At 41.7% G+C, this 18,104-nt stretch overlaps 2 protein-coding genes across 4 annotated transcripts in view; one reads left to right on the top strand and one right to left on the bottom strand.

Annotated features, from left to right (window-relative positions):
- Positions 1-1,729, top strand: part of abca2 (ATP-binding cassette, sub-family A (ABC1), member 2) — a gene marked incomplete at both ends in the record, with an annotated part of 84,083 nt that extends 82,354 nt beyond the window's left edge. For both annotated transcript variants that reach the window (XM_079160512.1, XM_079160513.1), the window contains one exon: positions 1,694-1,729. In XM_079160512.1, coding sequence (XP_079016638.1) covers positions 1,694-1,729 — 36 coding nt within the window. The remainder of the gene's footprint in view (positions 1-1,693) is intronic.
- A 1,891-nt stretch (positions 1,730-3,620) lies between these two features.
- paxx (PAXX non-homologous end joining factor) lies at positions 3,621-8,251 on the bottom strand. 2 transcript variants are annotated; one of them, XM_079161237.1, is made up of 7 exons: positions 8,121-8,251; positions 6,583-6,643; positions 6,456-6,505; positions 6,057-6,235; positions 4,943-4,993; positions 4,716-4,806; positions 3,621-4,252 (listed from the first exon to the last, which is right to left on the bottom strand). In XM_079161237.1, the coding sequence occupies exons 1-7, from the start codon at positions 8,219-8,221 to the stop codon at positions 4,201-4,203; spliced, it is 585 nt and encodes a 194-aa protein (XP_079017363.1). In that variant the 5' UTR covers positions 8,222-8,251; the 3' UTR covers positions 3,621-4,200. The 2 variants fall into 2 exon arrangements, with proteins under 2 accessions (XP_079017363.1, XP_079017364.1); XM_079161238.1 differs by having other exon boundaries at positions 6,583-6,635; positions 8,121-8,227.
- Positions 8,252-18,104: the final 9,853 nt, after the last annotated feature.

An 18,104-nucleotide genomic window follows, 5' to 3' on the forward strand; every position in this document is an offset into this window, starting at 1 on the left:
ACATGTGTTGTCTATGATGCATATACCATCTAACACAAGATTTCATTTACGAATAGTTGGTTATTGTTTATGAAAATTGAAGGCGAATCAAAAAATTTGACAGTTAACAAAAGCAGATTTCAGTCCAGTGTTTCACATGTTTATGCCCACGTCATTAAGAGAAATGACTATTATGGTTTCTAGTCTATTTGTACTGCAGGCTAAAAAAACACAAGATCATACTTTCCAATATGAGACATTACACAGTTGATTTTAAATTAAAATCAATATAAAATATACAAATACAATACAGATGTGTAATTAAATACATTTTACATTTATATATTTAATGTCTCATTTCATTTGTGATTTTTTTTATAGTGACAAATAAGCATGAAATAGCATACTTATTTATTCATTTATTTAAGCATTTAATGATATAATGATGTATATATTTAGGCCCTTAATACCCCCCAAGGTTTAACAGGGATCTACTTTATATTATTATAAATTGCAACGCAGGAGGAATTCAATAGCACCTATATTTAAAAAAATGAGTTATTGAATAATGTACCATGAGTTTATCCTTTAACTTGTGAATACATTTGAATCCAATTGACCTTGAACGTAGTATTTTAGGGAGCAAAATGTAATACCCCTTAACGACATGTGTCTCATAACTCTTTCTTTAAATTATATTCCCCCAAACAAATTGTGGCAAATCCAGAACCATAACCGCCCACATCTACACAACCATTTAAATCTCTCAGTAACCAAATATCAATTTGTTTAAAGGGGAACACCACCCAAATGAAGAATTCCAATAAGCCTAGGAACGTTCAATCAATATGGAAAGTATGTCACATTAAAGTGATGTTTATAGAACACACATTTAAAACATAAAGAGTTAATCCCCTTGTGGGTCGAGTTAACAGGACTACCTCTGGCCTATGAGCTAGTTTTATCAGGACTTATGGTTTTGTAATACAGGAATGAGAACCTCGTCTTTGATCTCTCAATAAAACCAATAAACAATAATCTTCAGAAGGAGGGAAATATGTATCAGTAGTGTAAGAGGTCTCACTCCTCCAGATGATTAGTAGAGAAGTTGAAGAAGAATGCAAGTCCACTCCCTGTTCTTTATTCCTTCATCTCAGACTGCTATGACCTCAGAGGCCTCTCAAGCCTTACCTCAGCGTTCCTGTAGGATGTAGGCACAAATAGATAAAGTGCGTGTCTAGCTGTCTACTTAGCTGTTCAGGTACAACTCAATAAAAGAAGCCTTGACTTAACAAGGTTCCCTGAAGGGTTTGTACTACATCTAGTAAGTTCCTCTAAACCGTGTCGAGAGAGACTGAGGGGAGAAGCTGCTTCCCCTCAGTCTCTCTGAGCTGAGAGAGTACTGATGCTTCCTATTTGAACTGACTTTTGATTCAACATGGTTAGATAAGATGAGAGCTACAGGATGTCCTTCTTTTGACTAGATATGATGAGGCAAGTTATTATAACGCAACGCAGAGTAAAACAGTTATACAGTCAGGAGGCACTTCTACAGTCCTGGCAGAATGCACACTTGGTTTCTCATTCTCCTGATATACAACTGTTTTCACACGCTTGTAGATGAACTGAAATGTAGAGTTTCTGGTTGCATCATGTTTGCTGCAGCACAAGCTATCACGAGCTAACTTTGACTGTGGTTGTGTGTGTTTGGCAGGTACAGCTCTCCTTCAACACAGACACTCTCTGTTGAATGAGCCGTTTAAAGAGCGGAGACCCCGAAGAGGACCAAATCTCTCTGCACCATGGATCATAGGACCAGTAGTTCAGTATTTCAGCCTCAAATTTTGTATCCCAGGATGGCCTGAGGTGGTTTAGGTTAGAATATACAGACAGCGGTGATGAGCTGCAGAGACCAGCCTACAGGCAGAGACACAGCAGCAGGAGTGCTTGCATGTGGATTTGAGACTTCGTCCTGGAATGTTTCCATTCTATTATTTCTTTTTGAGAATGTATCTCAGAAATGGCTGATGAACACAGTGGTTTCGGCTACCTTTAGCGAATGAACATATCTTTGTTGAGTACAGTATGTTTGACAGCGCCGGTTACTTTGAGTTGGCTGTACGCGCTTCCTACCACAGGGCCTCATGTAACCAGAGCGGGCCCTTGTTTCTGTACCAAACGAGAGCATGCTGTGTTGAAGGTGATAACCGTTGGTAATGTAATACAGTCTATTTTTCTGTGGCAAGAAGAATGATTTATTTTGGATATTGAAGCAGCTACAGAATGACTTGTGTGATTTATTCTGCAATAAGTGAGGATTTACTGAAATGCACCTTGGGAAGTGCCAGATGTGGGCATGTGTGCGAGCTGTTGGCCTTTTCTTTGGACTTGATGTCAGAGACATGGAGAGAATGTAATGGTTATTGTGCTGATGGTGCCTCCCTTCTATCAACGTTGACACTGTACATTTGGTCTCTTTCTACTGAATGCTATTGTTTGTGCTTTTAACACATTATGTTGTGGACTCTGCCAAGAAGATCCTCTATAAACCATACACCGTGTATAATAATAATACAAATTATAGTCATCATTTTATTATTATTATACCATTTCAAGTGAAGGTAATCAACAATCTAACAGTCTGAAACTGCAGTGAACTCTGCTTATATTCCCTGACAATAACTGCACTACCATCACTGTGATATTAAAGGGAATTCTCAGATCAGAATATTATTATGGTATTGTTTTAACTTGGATACAATACATGTTTTATGATTTGCAGAAGTATTTGTAATTTTCTATGGAATTTGGAGAACTCAAAATGTACAAAATATCCATATTCACAAAAACATGGATGTTTCTCTGACTGTATGTTGGCATGTGGTTTAAACTGGTCACTTTCATGAGTTTTGTGATGATTGAGTTGTATCCTGTCCTGTCCAAATAGTAACTGTTTCACTACTTCTTTAACAGCTAATTGCAGTCATATTTTGGTGATCATTATTACAGTGGTGGGCTGTTTTCCTACTTAAAAGAGGTTATCATTAAACAAGGAAAAATTCATTGTGTCATGTCGTTCTTACTGAGAATGTAAAGCTGGAGGGAAGTGGTTTGCTGAAATATTTGATTGAATTCTATTAAAAAATAAAGTCAAAAGAAAAAAATGTATTTAAGACCAGAACACAGATCTTTGCTGGAGGATATCTTTGAGTTTAATTTGGACATTTCTGTGATTATAACTCAGTGGTGGGCCGTCAGGGCCGGCAAGGCCTTCTCTGCTGTTCTAGACAGAATCACAAAGTTAGAGCTGTTTTATAATCTTTCATAAATACACTACATGTATTATAATTTTTTCCCATTATCTTATGTTCTCATTGCACAGCTACTGTGTTCCTCAGTTGCTCTGCTTCCAGTGCAGCTTGTTTTAAGTAGAGCTTTTATCCAATCAGATGTCACCTCTGTGTCTCTAGGTAGAAGAGGTGGTGCTGCATCTTAATCTAAACAGGCTGGAGAGCACACTGACCTACAGGACTGTGGGCTGGACGCCATGTTTCAGCAAAACGGTACAATAACACGAGTCAGTCTCACCAATTGTGTCACGATGTATCCCCATAGAATCATGTGAAACAAACAGTGGCACAAACATATTTATTTTACTCAATTAAAATTCCATTTTATTTTCAAAGTTTCACATAATAACCTAAACAAATAAAGAGGAAAATGACTAAATATACATATAAACTAACCCTGACTCAGGATCATACATTCAAGGAGGATGATTCCAATCTTATCGTAAGTTCATACGGAGTACAAACCACTCCTGAAGCAAATTTGTTCAGTGCACGAAAAGTGTAAATAGCAAATTTGAAGACGGATTCCTGGAAAACAAGGAACTGGCCGTGAACATAATGTGTCGTCAGCACATATCTGAAGAGCACCTGAAGTACGAGGAGTGTCGGCTTCTTCTACCTTTGTTTGTGTAAAGAGCAACAATAATGTTCCACTTCCTGTAACTGTTGCAACTTATTTATTTCATTTCCAGATGAAATTAAATTCAAACTGCATCATTCCTTGACGGATTAAAAATGATTACCTAGCTTTTATGACTCATAAATGCTGTGATTTAAAAAGACGTCCTGATGTTGTGTTAGCGGATTAAAAGAACATTCATCTTTGGTTGAGCAGCAGCAGCAGCAGCAGCAGCACACGTTGTCTGAAGGATCAGTCTTCTTCTTCTACATCATCAAAGGCCACGCCGGTCGCTTGTCGCTTTCTGCACAAACGGACGAGCAGTTGTTGGTTTACATTCACGGAGATCAGAATATATGAAACTCTTTATTAGGATGACCGCTTGAGATGTACCATCTAGTTTAACAACAATCATACAACACAAGCACAATTAGACAAAACATTTAACTAAAATCATATCATTAAACGATACAAATATAACAAACCAAACAAATGTAAAAACTATGTAAAAGGAAATCATACTAGGTTATAGAAAAGCATTACGTAATAAAGTCACAAGACATCATTATAGAAACGTCATTATGGACATGCTGACTCCTACAAGAAGAAGAAAGCACATTTTGAACAGGTGAGAAGATGATATGGATGGAATATTTCCAGGTAGATTAATTAGATCAGAGGGAGCTTTGAACAGAACGGTGTTCCTAGCTGTTGACTTCGAGCCTGCAGGAAGAGAAAGCAGAGCTGTACCGAGGGACATGTTGTACCTTTTAGTTCCTGGGTTAATGAGAGAAGCCCCGGGAAGTCGTTTCTTCATCGCCATTGGTGGAGCACAATTCTGCTGCTGGATTTCAAACCCTAAAGGAAAAATAGTATCTGTAATATTTCACCACGAACTCTGCAGATAGCAAAGCTAAATACAAAAGTTCTGAATTTCAACAGGAAATCTCTCACACACACACACGCACACACACACACACACGCAAGAACATACCTGTGGGCCAGCGTTGGTGAGTTTTCACTGGACTGACAGAGGGGGATCCACCTAGGAGGAATGAGTAACCGTCAGCATTGACTCCAAAAAGCATAAGCTCTGATAATATGAAATTAATGACAATGAATATCCATAGAATCAGCACAAAACCCTATTGTTTTTTTTAGCTGATTTGTTTTTATTAATCTTCTCCTTCCTTTGAGAAGGAACATTGTAGACACATGAGATCCTCACCTATAGTTGAAAGTTGTGTGCAGATGCTGATCCATCTCTACAAAAACAGCCTCAAGAACCGCTTTAGTCCTTCGGACTGGATTCTAACACATTTTTGAAACCGTAGGTCCTATTGCTACCAGATCTTCAGAGGAACATCATTGGACCAAGCTTATCAACAGTTGCATAGATCCTCTTGGTATCTCCATGTGTTTTGAAGATATTGACCAATGAATTTTAAAAGGGCATGGCTCAGCACATCAAAAGACCTCCCTCCACAACCTTTGGACCAATCAGCACAAAACTTGCAAGACATGTTTCAGTATGTCTGTGGAACATACACTGACAGTTTCAACCTGCGTGGCACAACACCACCAGACTATAAACCAGGAATTATTTGTCCAATCAACACAAAAATCGCAGGATATATTTCATAACAATGCTGAACAAAGTGTGTACAACTATTTTGAAATCGCTCAATAAGTGGCGCCACCAGTTCCAAACATGTGCATGGGTCTGCTGCAAAGGTGGACATGAATCAATGATCATTCGTCCAAACATCACCAAACTTGGTGAATATTTTCAATAAAGAACTTAAAACATAACCCCAAAATGTTTTAATAGTGACGGTGTTGCCGGGCCGGGCAGATCTGTCCATAAATGAATAAGCATCCTTTAGATTGTCCTAAACCTGCTGGTTATCTTTACTGGAGGTGTCAGAAAGTGTGTCGGGGGTCTCGAACCTTCGCAGCTTCCAACTGTGTTGGCTGGAACCCCGAAATCGCTGCTTGCAGCTATATTTCTCATTATTATTATTATTATTATTATTATTATTATTATTATTATTATAAGCTCAAACCTGCACTCAATGAGAAACAACAGAAGAACAAAGAGCATTTACTGGCTGGCTGAGTGAGGCTGTCAGCCATCCTGAACAGCAGCTCCTTCAGCTCCTCTGTGGCCTGCAGGCCTTCCAGCCTGGATAAGGTCACACTCTGGTCAGCTGGACTGGAGCTCACATGGAGCTCTGCACTGGTGTCATGCACCACAACAGACACTTCCCCTCTTCCACAGGCCGACCTGAGGGAAGAGAGGAGAATATTTAGCCTCAATAATGGTTTCATGCAGCATTCACTTGTTTGTAAAGTCTCCCCCCCACACACACACACACTTAGCACGTTGGTCAGTACAAAGAATGTGCTGCTGATGGCTGTGAAGCTTCACTAGCACCACTGAATTCTACCACCGTGCTTCAATATTCTACAAAGTGCTTTTAAAAAAGGACAGATTGTGATCTCACCTGAGTTTTAGAATATAATCCTCTGTAGATTTCAAGGCAAACCTCTGTCTCTAAACAAACAGGTATAGTTACAACGGATTACTATGGAAGGAAGGAACCATGCGAGTACGCTGCAGAGGAAACTTACAAACTGGGTCAACGTGTCCTCGGTGTACTCCGTGCTCCAAACAGCGGCTGCATCTGTCAAACTCAAGAAGATGAACAAACACGTGATGATGTAAGAGTTTCATGACATCTGTGAAGAATTTAAGTATTAAAAGCATTATTTAGTAGAATTAATAACACCCCTAGTGGTGAATACAATTGTCACAATGATAAGAATGTAAATTATGTTAAGAGTCACAATATATTTACTTATGGAATGTATTATAGGTTTACAGGATGTTTACTTATGGAAGATATTATATGTTTGCAATAAGTTTACTTGAAGGAGTCTTAAACATAATCATTGGAAGTATTGAACCAAAGTACAGTCACATAGGTATGGGGGTTCTGAGCCATGAGGCAGGGGAGATAGGGTCAGTGAGGACTCTGCCCCAAGGGACATATTGATATCGACAGAGTAATTCAGTTTGCAACTGTTCTAGCTTCTCATGTTAATTAAATACTTTTTGATTGTAAGACGGATCCAGTTCATTTTTGGTGAGACTTTGCTGCAGAAAGTTAGCAGCAGCAGAAGTCCAGCGGCTAGCTGTCTCTCCCCTGAAAAGGTCCACCCTCAACACATCACACCTGCTCCTGTGTCCAACATTAACATAAACACACATATGTACAACGTCATGCATGACGTGGTCTGAAATGAACGCATAAGAGGGAATACACATCTTATCGGTATGCTGTTTAGTGTCGTAGCGCTGATAAACAGCGGGATATTACCGTGCCGGTGTTACGTGCCTACTGGTTTTTGAACCTACTGGTTTCCCTTCCGTGCGTGTGTTGTGTTCGCTTAAAAACAGCAGCTGTTTTCTGCCTCTGTCGCCTGATTCGTCACACATTCACAAACATATTGCTGGAGATCTATATACCACATCTTATATCAAAAGTACATTTGTTTTTGTCAAAATGCGTGGGTGGTGTCTGGGCAAAGCCTCGCGAAAAAGCGTTGATAAAAAGGTTTGGAAGTGTTCGAAGATACGCCCCCAGGTAACCAGTTGTTTCAGTTTACCTTAAACCAAAACGTTTCCAGGGTATTAACAAGGTATGACTTAATGAATAAGTAAATGAATACCTTTGAAGTAAACAAGTGGAGGTTGCGGAGTGCGTAGCGCGACCGCCATCGGGAGTTTTATTATTTTGCTGGACAGGTTTCGAAACCAGGTTGTTGCGATCTTTCCATAAATATATTTTCTTCAATGTATTTCTTCATACGTGGCTGTGATGTAGTGCTCACTTATACAATCGTAATCCCCGCAATTGATATAAGATGTGGTATATAGATCTCCAGCAATATGTTTGTGAATGTGTGACGAATCAGGCGACAGAGGCAGAAAACAGCTGCTGCTTTTAAGCGAACACAACACACGCACGGAAGGGAAACCAGTAGGTTCAAAAACCAGTAGGCACGTAACACCGGGTTTAAATGCAGGTTTGATGAGCGTTCTGTCCGTTCTAGGAAACACGTATGAGGTCACGTTTATGTACATTTTAACGCAACCTTCGACTCACCAGATGTTAAATATTCCGGTTGTTCTGCGTGTGTAGCAAAGGAACTTCGACTGGTTCTTTTTATCCAGCAAAGTGCAGTAAGACGTTTGGGACACATCCATGTTTCCTTCTCCATGGAACTAGACTAACGGCGGCCCAAGAGGCACAAAATAAGATGCAGGCGTTTCTTCTATCGGTTTAAATGGCGGCCCGCAAACAGCTTGGGGTGCATACTGCCACCTACTGTACAGGGGGGTGTAACATCACATCGTTTGAACCTGTTTCTGTAGCCCATCCGTCAACCTCGTGTCGGTTAGAAAGGCGACTCCTTCTGTTCCCAGCCTCTCAAACAGACCCTATTCCCGCCCAGCCTCTCTGATCTTATCATGTATTTCTGCTTCACACAAGTTGCAGTGCAACAAACATGGTCAACATTTTTGTTTTACGTAAATAGATATGTAGACTTGATCAGACCTATCAGTAATAATGATAAAACTGTAGCCAGGAAGCATCGTCTCCCTGTCACTCATACCACACAGTTGAACGTACAGCAAAACCCCTCTTACTGGAAACCCCATTTAAGGCTTGACATTTCAATTAGATCACATTGTCAAGGCACAAAAACATTTTTATATAGTTTAAATTAATTAACATGTAATATTATGATTATCAATACTTAACAGTACTAACAGTAATGCCTTTGAGTGAAATGAAAATCTAAAAGATATTAAATTATCACTTGGACAATATTTATTGTATGTTAATCGTCATACATTGTCATATTTTTGAAATATATCAGAAATATTATCAGACTCAGAATCAGCTTTATTGGCTGAATTTGTCTCCGGTTTCCACTCCGCTCTCAATGTACACACACACACATGTGAACATAAACCTATAAACAATTGCAATGGAATTGAGGTGATAGAGCAAACAGAGGTAGTAGTGCAATATGACTTATTTATTGTTCATCAGAGTGACGGCCAGTGGAGAGAAGCTGTTCCTGAGTCTGGTGGTTTTGGCGTACAGAGCTCTGTAACTCCTCCCAGAGGGGAGGAGTTGAACAGCTTGTGTCCAGGGTGTGGAGGGTCTGCAGTGATCTTTCCAGCCCGTTTCCTGACTCTGGAGGTGAACAAGTCCAGGATGGAGGGCAGGCTGAAACCGATGATCCTCTCTGCAGACCTGACAATCCGGTGTCTGTTTCTGTCCTGTTTGGTGGCCGATCCAAACCACACAGTGATGGAGGAGCAGAGAACAGGCTGGATGATGGCTGAGTAGAACAGGATCAGCAGCTCCTGAGGCAGGTTGAACTTGCCTCAACTTACGCAGACTCGTCACCGTCTCTGGTGAGGCCGATGACCGTTGTTGTCGTCTGCGAACTTCAGGAGTTTAACAGCGGGGTCCTCTGAGGTGCAGTCGTTATTGTTTCTAATATAAAGACATATTTAGAAAGTTTGTCATACATGTATTTGTATTGTGCCGCTCTGTAAATAAACAGTATACATACAGTACATACAGTTTACATGAACATACGTATGTGACAAATGAAATACCTTAAAGTTTTTAGAATTATTATTTCTCGTTCAGCCTGAACCGTCTGTCTGCTTCTTGGTTTGTGATCAGATGCAAAGAGCTGCTGACGGCTTCCTGTGTGTGTGAGGAGCTTCCCAAACCCACCAGCACAGAAGAAGCAGACGGAGACAAACTACGTCCTCTGTGCCGGTGGGGACGGGGCGCTCCTCGTCCTCTCGGCTGGTGGGTGGAGCAGGTGGTGGAGGGGCAGGGAGGACGTAACTGTACTCACTGGGTCTCGGACTCACTGGGGTGCTGAGAGTGGTTCAATGGTCTGTGGTGGGTCTGGGTCTTCCTGGGGTGATGGGTTGGTTGATGTGCACTCTCAGCTGCCCCAGGAGTGAGACAAAGGCACAGAGGAGTCCTGCCCTGTGAGACACAAACACAAGAGATGAATACTTTGAACTCAACTATACGACCTTTACATTGTTCAATGATGGAATCTTATTACTGATACTTCTGTAGTCTTAGTGAGGGATTACTTTCTCAGCCCACTGAAGGACTGAAAGACTCTCCATCTGGTCCTGTAGTCTTCCATCCTTCTCATCTGGTCCTGTGGTCCTTCATATCTGGTCCTGTAGTCTTCCATCCTTCTCATCTGGTCCTGTAGTCTTCCATCCTTCTCATCTGGTCCTGTGGTCCTTCATCCTTCTCATCTGGTCCAGAGTGAACACACCTTCTCTGTTGTCTAGGAGATCCAGGATGTTGCTTCCTGTGTTACAGCCATCAATACCTGAGTAAAAGAGACTTGGAAACCTTTTCTTAACGTTAGTAATTTTTACCATATCTCTGTCTGGTACAGCCACCTTCACCTAACTATGAAAAACAGATATAGAGTGAGTAAAATGAATGATCTTTGAATAACTGTAAAGTGAGACTTTGAGACAACGTGTGTTGATGTTGTTATTAAATGTTGACTTACCTTTGTCTGCTAAAGACATCTAGACTTTATAAAGAAAAATACACGACAGAATAACAACCATTCACTGTTAACTTTCCTCTGGTTTCTGCATCTAGCATCAACCATTATTCAAACAAAAGTCAACAAAGAAACAATATTTAAAAGGTCTGCTGCAGGATGCTACCTATCGCCAACCCCGCCAGACGCGAGGGAAGGCTGTCTGGTGCTTTATCAGTCCTACCAGACGCAAAGGTTTTACAATCCTGCTGCTGTCAGTGTCAATCCAAGTGACCGTCTTCAGCCGACTGCCCGTATCCTCTGTGTGAGGGGAAGCTGAGGCCTGAAGTGGTGAATGGAGACCATCTGTAGTAATCTCCCCGGCTATAATTTGTGGAGGGACCGGGGCCTGAAGTGGAGGGAGCTGACTCCCCGTAGTCCTCTTCTCTGGTGCTCTTCATGGAGGGACCAGGGCCTGAAGTGGAGGGCACTGACTCCCCGTAGTCCTCTCCTCTGGTCCTCTTCTTGGATGGCGCTGACTCCCCGTAGTCCTCTTCCCCGTGGTTGTCATCAAAGTTCCTCTTCACACTCACCTGCTCCGTGACTTCCTCCTCTTCCTTCCCTTCCACTTCTTCATCGGAGAACATGTGGAACATGTAGCTGTACCCGGAATCGTCGCTCTTCAAGTCGAAGTTGTCCTCTTCCTCATCAGAAGAGATGTAGATGGGGATAATACCTTGGTCATCGTCGAGGATCCTGATGACTTCAGGGAGGCCGTCTCGTGCAGGACGTTCAACAACAAAGTCGACACCAGCTGAGAGGGAAACATATGAACTTTCAGGATTTCTTGAAATATTTCTGGATTACATGAAGCAATAATCAAAGTTCAAATTAGAAAAGACGACAGCAGAGCCATAAAGTAACTAGGACTGCACCACACACTTGCATAATTTATACCAAACATAGTGCAGCTCTGCCTCTGTTAGTTTGAACAGAGAACACATAACAAAACAACGACAACTATATTAATAATGATAAAAGCAATACATATTATTATTGTCGTTATAGATGTTATCCTTATTACTGTTATTATTTTATGTCCGAAACAACAGAGTAGGGTGAGAGGAGCAGCTGGTCACGGGCTTTTCCCACGTTTCTGATCTGGATTCACATTGGCCTGTTCAACCTCAGCATAAAAAAGAGCAAGTACAGCAACAAGCTGGAGGAAAGGATAGACAACCTCAATGAGTACCACACACATGCAGTATACAGGTGAGCCAGCCCTTTTCATACATTTGATTCAAAGGAATTCCAGTCAGAAAATGTTTTGTATGGACAGAGAAAGACCGTGATGTAGAAATAAGCTGTATAACTGTGCTGACAAACAAAGCTTTACAGTCTTGGCCCTTAACATTTACACACACACATACACACTGATGGCAGCAGACGTGCCATGCAAGCTGCTGGCCTGCCCATTGGGAACAATTTGAGGTTCAGTGTCTTGCTCAAGGACACCTTGACATATGGACACGAGGAGCCTGTATTGAAGTGGACCTGCTTTACCTCCTGAACCACAGCTGTGAACTGAGACATACTACAGCAACATAGCCCGTAATGCTACTGGAGCAAGTAATTGTGTCCTTGATAAAGATGTTTATGTCATATCTTATCAGTTCACTTATTGGAATTATAAGTTTGTGATATGATCAATCAGAAACATACACTGTCAATTCAATTTTTTCAATTCAATTTATTTTTGTACAGCCCAAAATCACAAATTAGCCTCAGAGGGCTTTACAATCTGTACACATGTGACATCCTCTGTCCCAGGACGCTCACATCGGAACAGGAAGAACTCCCCCAAAAAACCCTTTAACGGGAGAAAAGAGGAAGAGACCTTAGAGAGCAACAGAGGAGGGATCCCTCTATCAGGATGGACAGAAGTGCAATAGATGTAATGTGTACAGAATGAACAACATTACAGCGTTAGAACACATTCAATGCATATGACAGAACCACGACAGGAGGCAAGACCGGGGTCCAGGTATAACCAGGATCCACACGAACCTGTGAGGCGAGAAAGCAGAGTCAAAAATAAATCTAACCCAAAAAGCAAACATCTAGAATAATTAAACAATACTACTTATGAATCAAATAAATAGCTTGTACAGAATACATAAACTAAGCAAAACAACCATGGAGAGTCATTAATGTCAGCATGTGTGAGACAAACAATACAAAACAGCAGCCGTGTCAGCCCGAGTGGAAGGGAGGAGTTGTCACAGATATTATAAAAATGTCATAGTAAGCCATAAAAAACAATGTAAAGTCAAAAAATGGTATGGTATGCCATAAAATGATACTAGTTGAAATGTCATAGTTTAGTAAATAATATGTGTCCTCTGTAACTTTGTCCTGCTTCACTTTATCAAAGCCATTTTTATTTTAGAGACTGCTGACATGTTGTTCTATGATTTGGGAGAGAGAGAGAGAGACAGACAGCTAGACAGAGAGAGAGAGAGAGAGAGAGAGAGAACAACAATGAGAACAACAATGAGAAGTAAAGAGACACAAACTCTCCCTGCCAGTGTCCCAAACCCCTGCCCTGTCTCTGTCCCACCCCCTCTGCTCTACACCCAGCCCAACAGCACCCTGGCACCTCCTGATACATCCACACAACCAGCTACCAACAGCCAGCTCTGCCCATCCCAGCTTTCCTCCACTCAACCTGAAGACCAAGCCCCACAAGTGGTCCTGTTGACTGACTCTAATGGGAAATTCCTGGACACAAACAAGCTTTTTCCTGGTAAAAAAGTGCTTTCTAAACGCTGCAGCACCACAGGCCAGGCAATGAAGCTGTTAAAAAAGGAGACTTTCAGGAGCCCTCAATACATGGTGATCCACGCAGGAACAAATGACCTGCACAGCCTCCGTAAGAACACTGCAGAGGCAGTGAGGAAGATGGCAGAGCAGGCCAGTAAAGAATTCCCTGACACCCACATTGTGATCTCCACCCTGCTGCCTAGGACGGACACCCCTCCCCATGTCATCCATGACATTAATATGGAGATCAGAAGAGGATGTGCCCCCTTACCCAATGTCCACCTGGCCCTCCACCCAACCATCGGCACCTGGGACCTCTATGATGGACTCCATCTACACAAGGAAAGGATGGGAATATTTGCAAAGACCCTCAAAGACACGGCCCTGGGACACAATCCTTCCACCCCCTCCGTTACTAGGAGCTTTAGAGACCATCCCAGACCTCCCAGAACTCCTCCCCCCCACCACCACCCAAGTATGAAGCAGAACCAGAGGATGCTACCTTCCCTCTCCTCGGCTCCTGCCCACCTTTTACAATATCAGCAGCAGAGATATGCAGCAATAGCTTCCCCCGGCCCCCCTCCCCACCCACAACAGCAGAGATATGCAACAGCACCTGCCCCTTACCCACCCCCCCACCCACATCAGCAGAGACATATAGCAGCACCTGCCCCTTATCCACCTCCCCACCCAAAACAGCGGAGTTATGCTGCAGTTGTAGCCCAGCCTACTACCACAGTCCCTCCCCCTGCTACCTCTGAGCTGGGAGACATCAGAGAGATGCTGCGCACCCGACTTCTGCTCAGCTAAGCAAAATTATTATTCAGTATTGTAAATATATAGATAGTTGTAGGTGTTTTTTTTATATTTGTCTCACTATACAGGTTCATTTTGATTGTTTTTAAATGCGTTCATTTCATATAAGCTGTTGGAATATTCAGGGTCTCCACTCCTCAACTTTTGAACTGAGGAGTGGAAACCCTGAATTCATGAAATCTATCAAAAATGTTGATATAATTGTGTTAACAGAAACATGGTGTCACAATGATCTGCTCACTCACTGTCCTCCAGGATATAATGAAGTCATGGTGCCCTCTATAAAATTTAAAAACATACGCAAAGGCAGAACATCGGGGGGGATCTTGGTGTGGTATAAAGGAGACCTTTGCCAAAAGATCTCAACCGTAAAACAGGGTAAATCACACATTTGGTTAAGGTTAGATCAAACCCTGGGAATAACTGATCGGGATCTATATCTCTGTGCTATTTACATACCCCCAGTAGATTCTCCTTATTTTGAGGAAGACATTTTTGAAACTCTCCATTCAGAAATTGCGTATTTCCAAGCCCAGGGAAACGTGCTCCTAACTGGAGATCTAAATGGACGAACAGGAATTGTACCTGATGTCATCGACCCACAGGGCAACAACCATGTGTTTGGTCAGGCTCCCCTATTTACCACACCAACCATCACCCACCGGAACAACCTTGACTCTGAAATAAATAAAAGTGGCAAGGAGGTAGTGCATCTCTGCCGGGCCTTAGGCCTGTACATAGTTAACGGTAGGTTCAGAGGGGACTCTTTAGGAAGATTCACATACTCCTCAGCTCTTGGATCTAGTGTAGTAGACTATGCAATCACTGACATGGACCCCTCCACTATCAGTGCATTCACTGTCAGACAACAATCCCCCTCTCAGACCACAACCAAATAAATGTGTTCTTTAAACTCTCAGGTCAAAGGAATGACACAAAAAAGGAACCCAGTAAGCTGTTTAAATTAAATCCTACTTACCGATGGGCCCCAGACAGCGGAGACAAATTCATCATGGCCTTGAACTCACCTGATCTGATAGATGACATATCAATATATGACCAACATCAATATATCCACACCAGAGATGGTGTAAACAGGGCCATTGATGATATCAATATATTTCACAAGGCAGCTATTAAAGCTGACCTTATAAAACAAAAACGGAAGCCTGTTAAAAGTCAAAACACTGAGAAATGGTTTGATCACGAATGCAAGAGCATCAGAAAAGACCTGAGAAAAATAGCAAATGAAAAACATCGCCAACCAAACAACCCGGCCTTACGCATTATGTACAATGACGTTTTAAACACGTATAAATGTACAATTAGGAACAAAAAACAAAATTATACTCAGATGAAACTTGAAGATATTGAGAACGCCATTGATCAAAATCAATTCTGGGATATGTTGAACAACTTCAACACAAAGCAACCACAAGCATTACCCATCCAGCACGGTGACATCTGGAGAGCACATTTTGAAAATCTGTACAAAAACATACCAATAAACCGAACTAATTCAGATCAATATATTATAAAAGAAAAACTCCAAACATTAGAAAAGACAATTAAAGACAACCAAAACCCCCTTGACTTCCCAATTACTTGGGAAGAATTGAGCACACAGACAAAATCTCTCCGGCCAAGAAAAGCTTGTGGTCCCGTCAGCAGCTGTCTAGGTAAACTATTCTGTAGTATTCTAAATAAAAGAATGCTACATTTCCTTGACGAACACTCCATCTTGAGTAAAAATCAAATTGGCTTCCTCCCAAAACACCGGACCACCGACCATGTATATACCCTTCACACTCTAATTAACAAACATGTACACCAAACAAAAAATGGTAAAATATTCTCTTGTTTTATTGATTTCAAGAAAGCTTTCGACTCTATTTGGCATGAAGGGCTCTATAACAGACTTCTACAATGTGGGATAGGAGGAAAAATGTATGATCTGATTAAATCAATGTATTTGGAAAATAGATGTGCTGTTAAAATTGGAGACAAACAAACTGAATTCTTCACCCAGAAAAGAGGGGTTTGTCAGGGTTGCAATTTAAGTCTGACTTTATTCAATATATATATAAATGAACTTGCTGTTCAGTTAGATCAGGGGTGGCCAACCCGCGGCTCCCGAGCCGCATGCGGCTCTTTGCCCGGTTTCATGCGGCTCTTACGTTCATATCGAAGTTTGTATTTGTGTTTTTTTAATGTGCGTGTTCGCTTCGCTTGAGTTAAATACGGTATTTTCGTCAAACGCGCATGTGCGGGCACAGATTACGTTCCTCGTCGACCCATTTAACGCCGAGACGGACTGTTTGAAAGCCCCGCTAGTCACAGATGAGGATGCGGCTGAGTTAGAGATGATCGATCTTTGTGAGGAGGACCAACTCAAACCTGCTTTAAGGGACGGGACCATTGAGTTCTGGAAAAGTGTGCCAATGAAAAAATACCCCAATGTCAAACGGGCTGCGCTTAAGATACTGTCAATGTTTGGGTCAACATACGTCTGCGAGTCTGTGTTTTCTACCCTGAAACACGTGAAATCAAAGCATCGATCTGTTCTGACTGACACCCATGTGAAAGAATTGCTTCGAGTGGCAACAACGGAATACAAGCCAGATTTGAAGAGGATTGTTCAAGGCAAGGAATGCCAGAAGTCCCACTAAGTAACATGCATAGTAAAAGAAAAACACTATTGTAAATTATTATATTTTTGTTTGTGGACTTGGTTGAACTGAGAGTTTGTCTGTGTGAGACAGTGCACACAATGTTCATTGTTGAAAATGACTGGCCTGTGGTCTTAGGAGTCAATTTCTGTCATTATCATGTTGGTGTGTGACATTTACAATAAATCTGGCTGAGCAAAGGTATGTGTGTGTGTGAGGAAGGGATAGGGTGATGTTCATGTGTGCCCATGTGTATGATGTGGCTCTTTGCGGTAACACAGTAAAAAATGTGGCTCTTGGTCTCTGACTGGTTGGCCACCCCTGAGTTAGATCAATGTGATGCTCCTGGGCTCTCCCTCCTGGATAGAGAGGTGAAGTGTCTGTTTGATGCCGATGACCTGGTTCTACTGTCTCCTACTGAACCAGGACTACAGCAACAGCTGGACATAGTAGAACAGTTCTGTCACAACTGGGCCCTGGCAGTAAATATGAAGAAAACTAATATCATGATTTTTCAAAAACGCCCCAGATGTCAGGAAAACAAATACCAGTTTACCATAAATAATAACATCATTGAACATAGTATGAGTTATACCTATCTTGGTATAACCATAACTGCATCAGGGAGTTTCAACATGGCAGTGAATGCACTAAAAGAAAAAGCTCGAAGAGCTCTAAATGCAATTAAGAGAAAATTTTATAATTTTCAAATCCCAATTAAAATCTGGCTTAAAATCTTTAACAGTGTCATCCAGCCCATTGCGCTCTACGGTAGTGAAGTGTGGGGTCCACTCAGTCATCATAGTTCTACCCGCTGGGACAAATATCCAACAGAATCTTTACACGCAGAATTCTGCAGATACATTTTACAAGTACACAGAAACACACCAACAAATGCATGTAGAGCAGAACTAGGCAGATACCCACTGATCATTAACATCCAAAAGAGAGCACTCACATTCTTCATTCACCTTAAATCCAGCCCCCTAGACACCCTCCACTCCAAAGCCCTCCAAACCCAAGAGCTGAGCCCAGAGAAGAGTCCCCTATGTCAGCTGGTGCTGAGACTAACTACCTCCTGTCAGACACACTGGGACCAGTCTCACAACAACACTGCTCTCCAAACACCAATCAGAGTAAAACAAATTATAACACGATGTAAAGAAACCTATCTGGAACACTGGAAAGAAGAAACTAAAAGCCAAAATAGATAAGAATGTTATCTGG

The sequence above is a fragment of the Pholis gunnellus genome (assembly GCF_910591455.1).
Source record: "Pholis gunnellus genome assembly, chromosome: 6".
Lineage (NCBI taxonomy): Eukaryota > Metazoa > Chordata > Actinopteri > Perciformes > Pholidae > Pholis > Pholis gunnellus.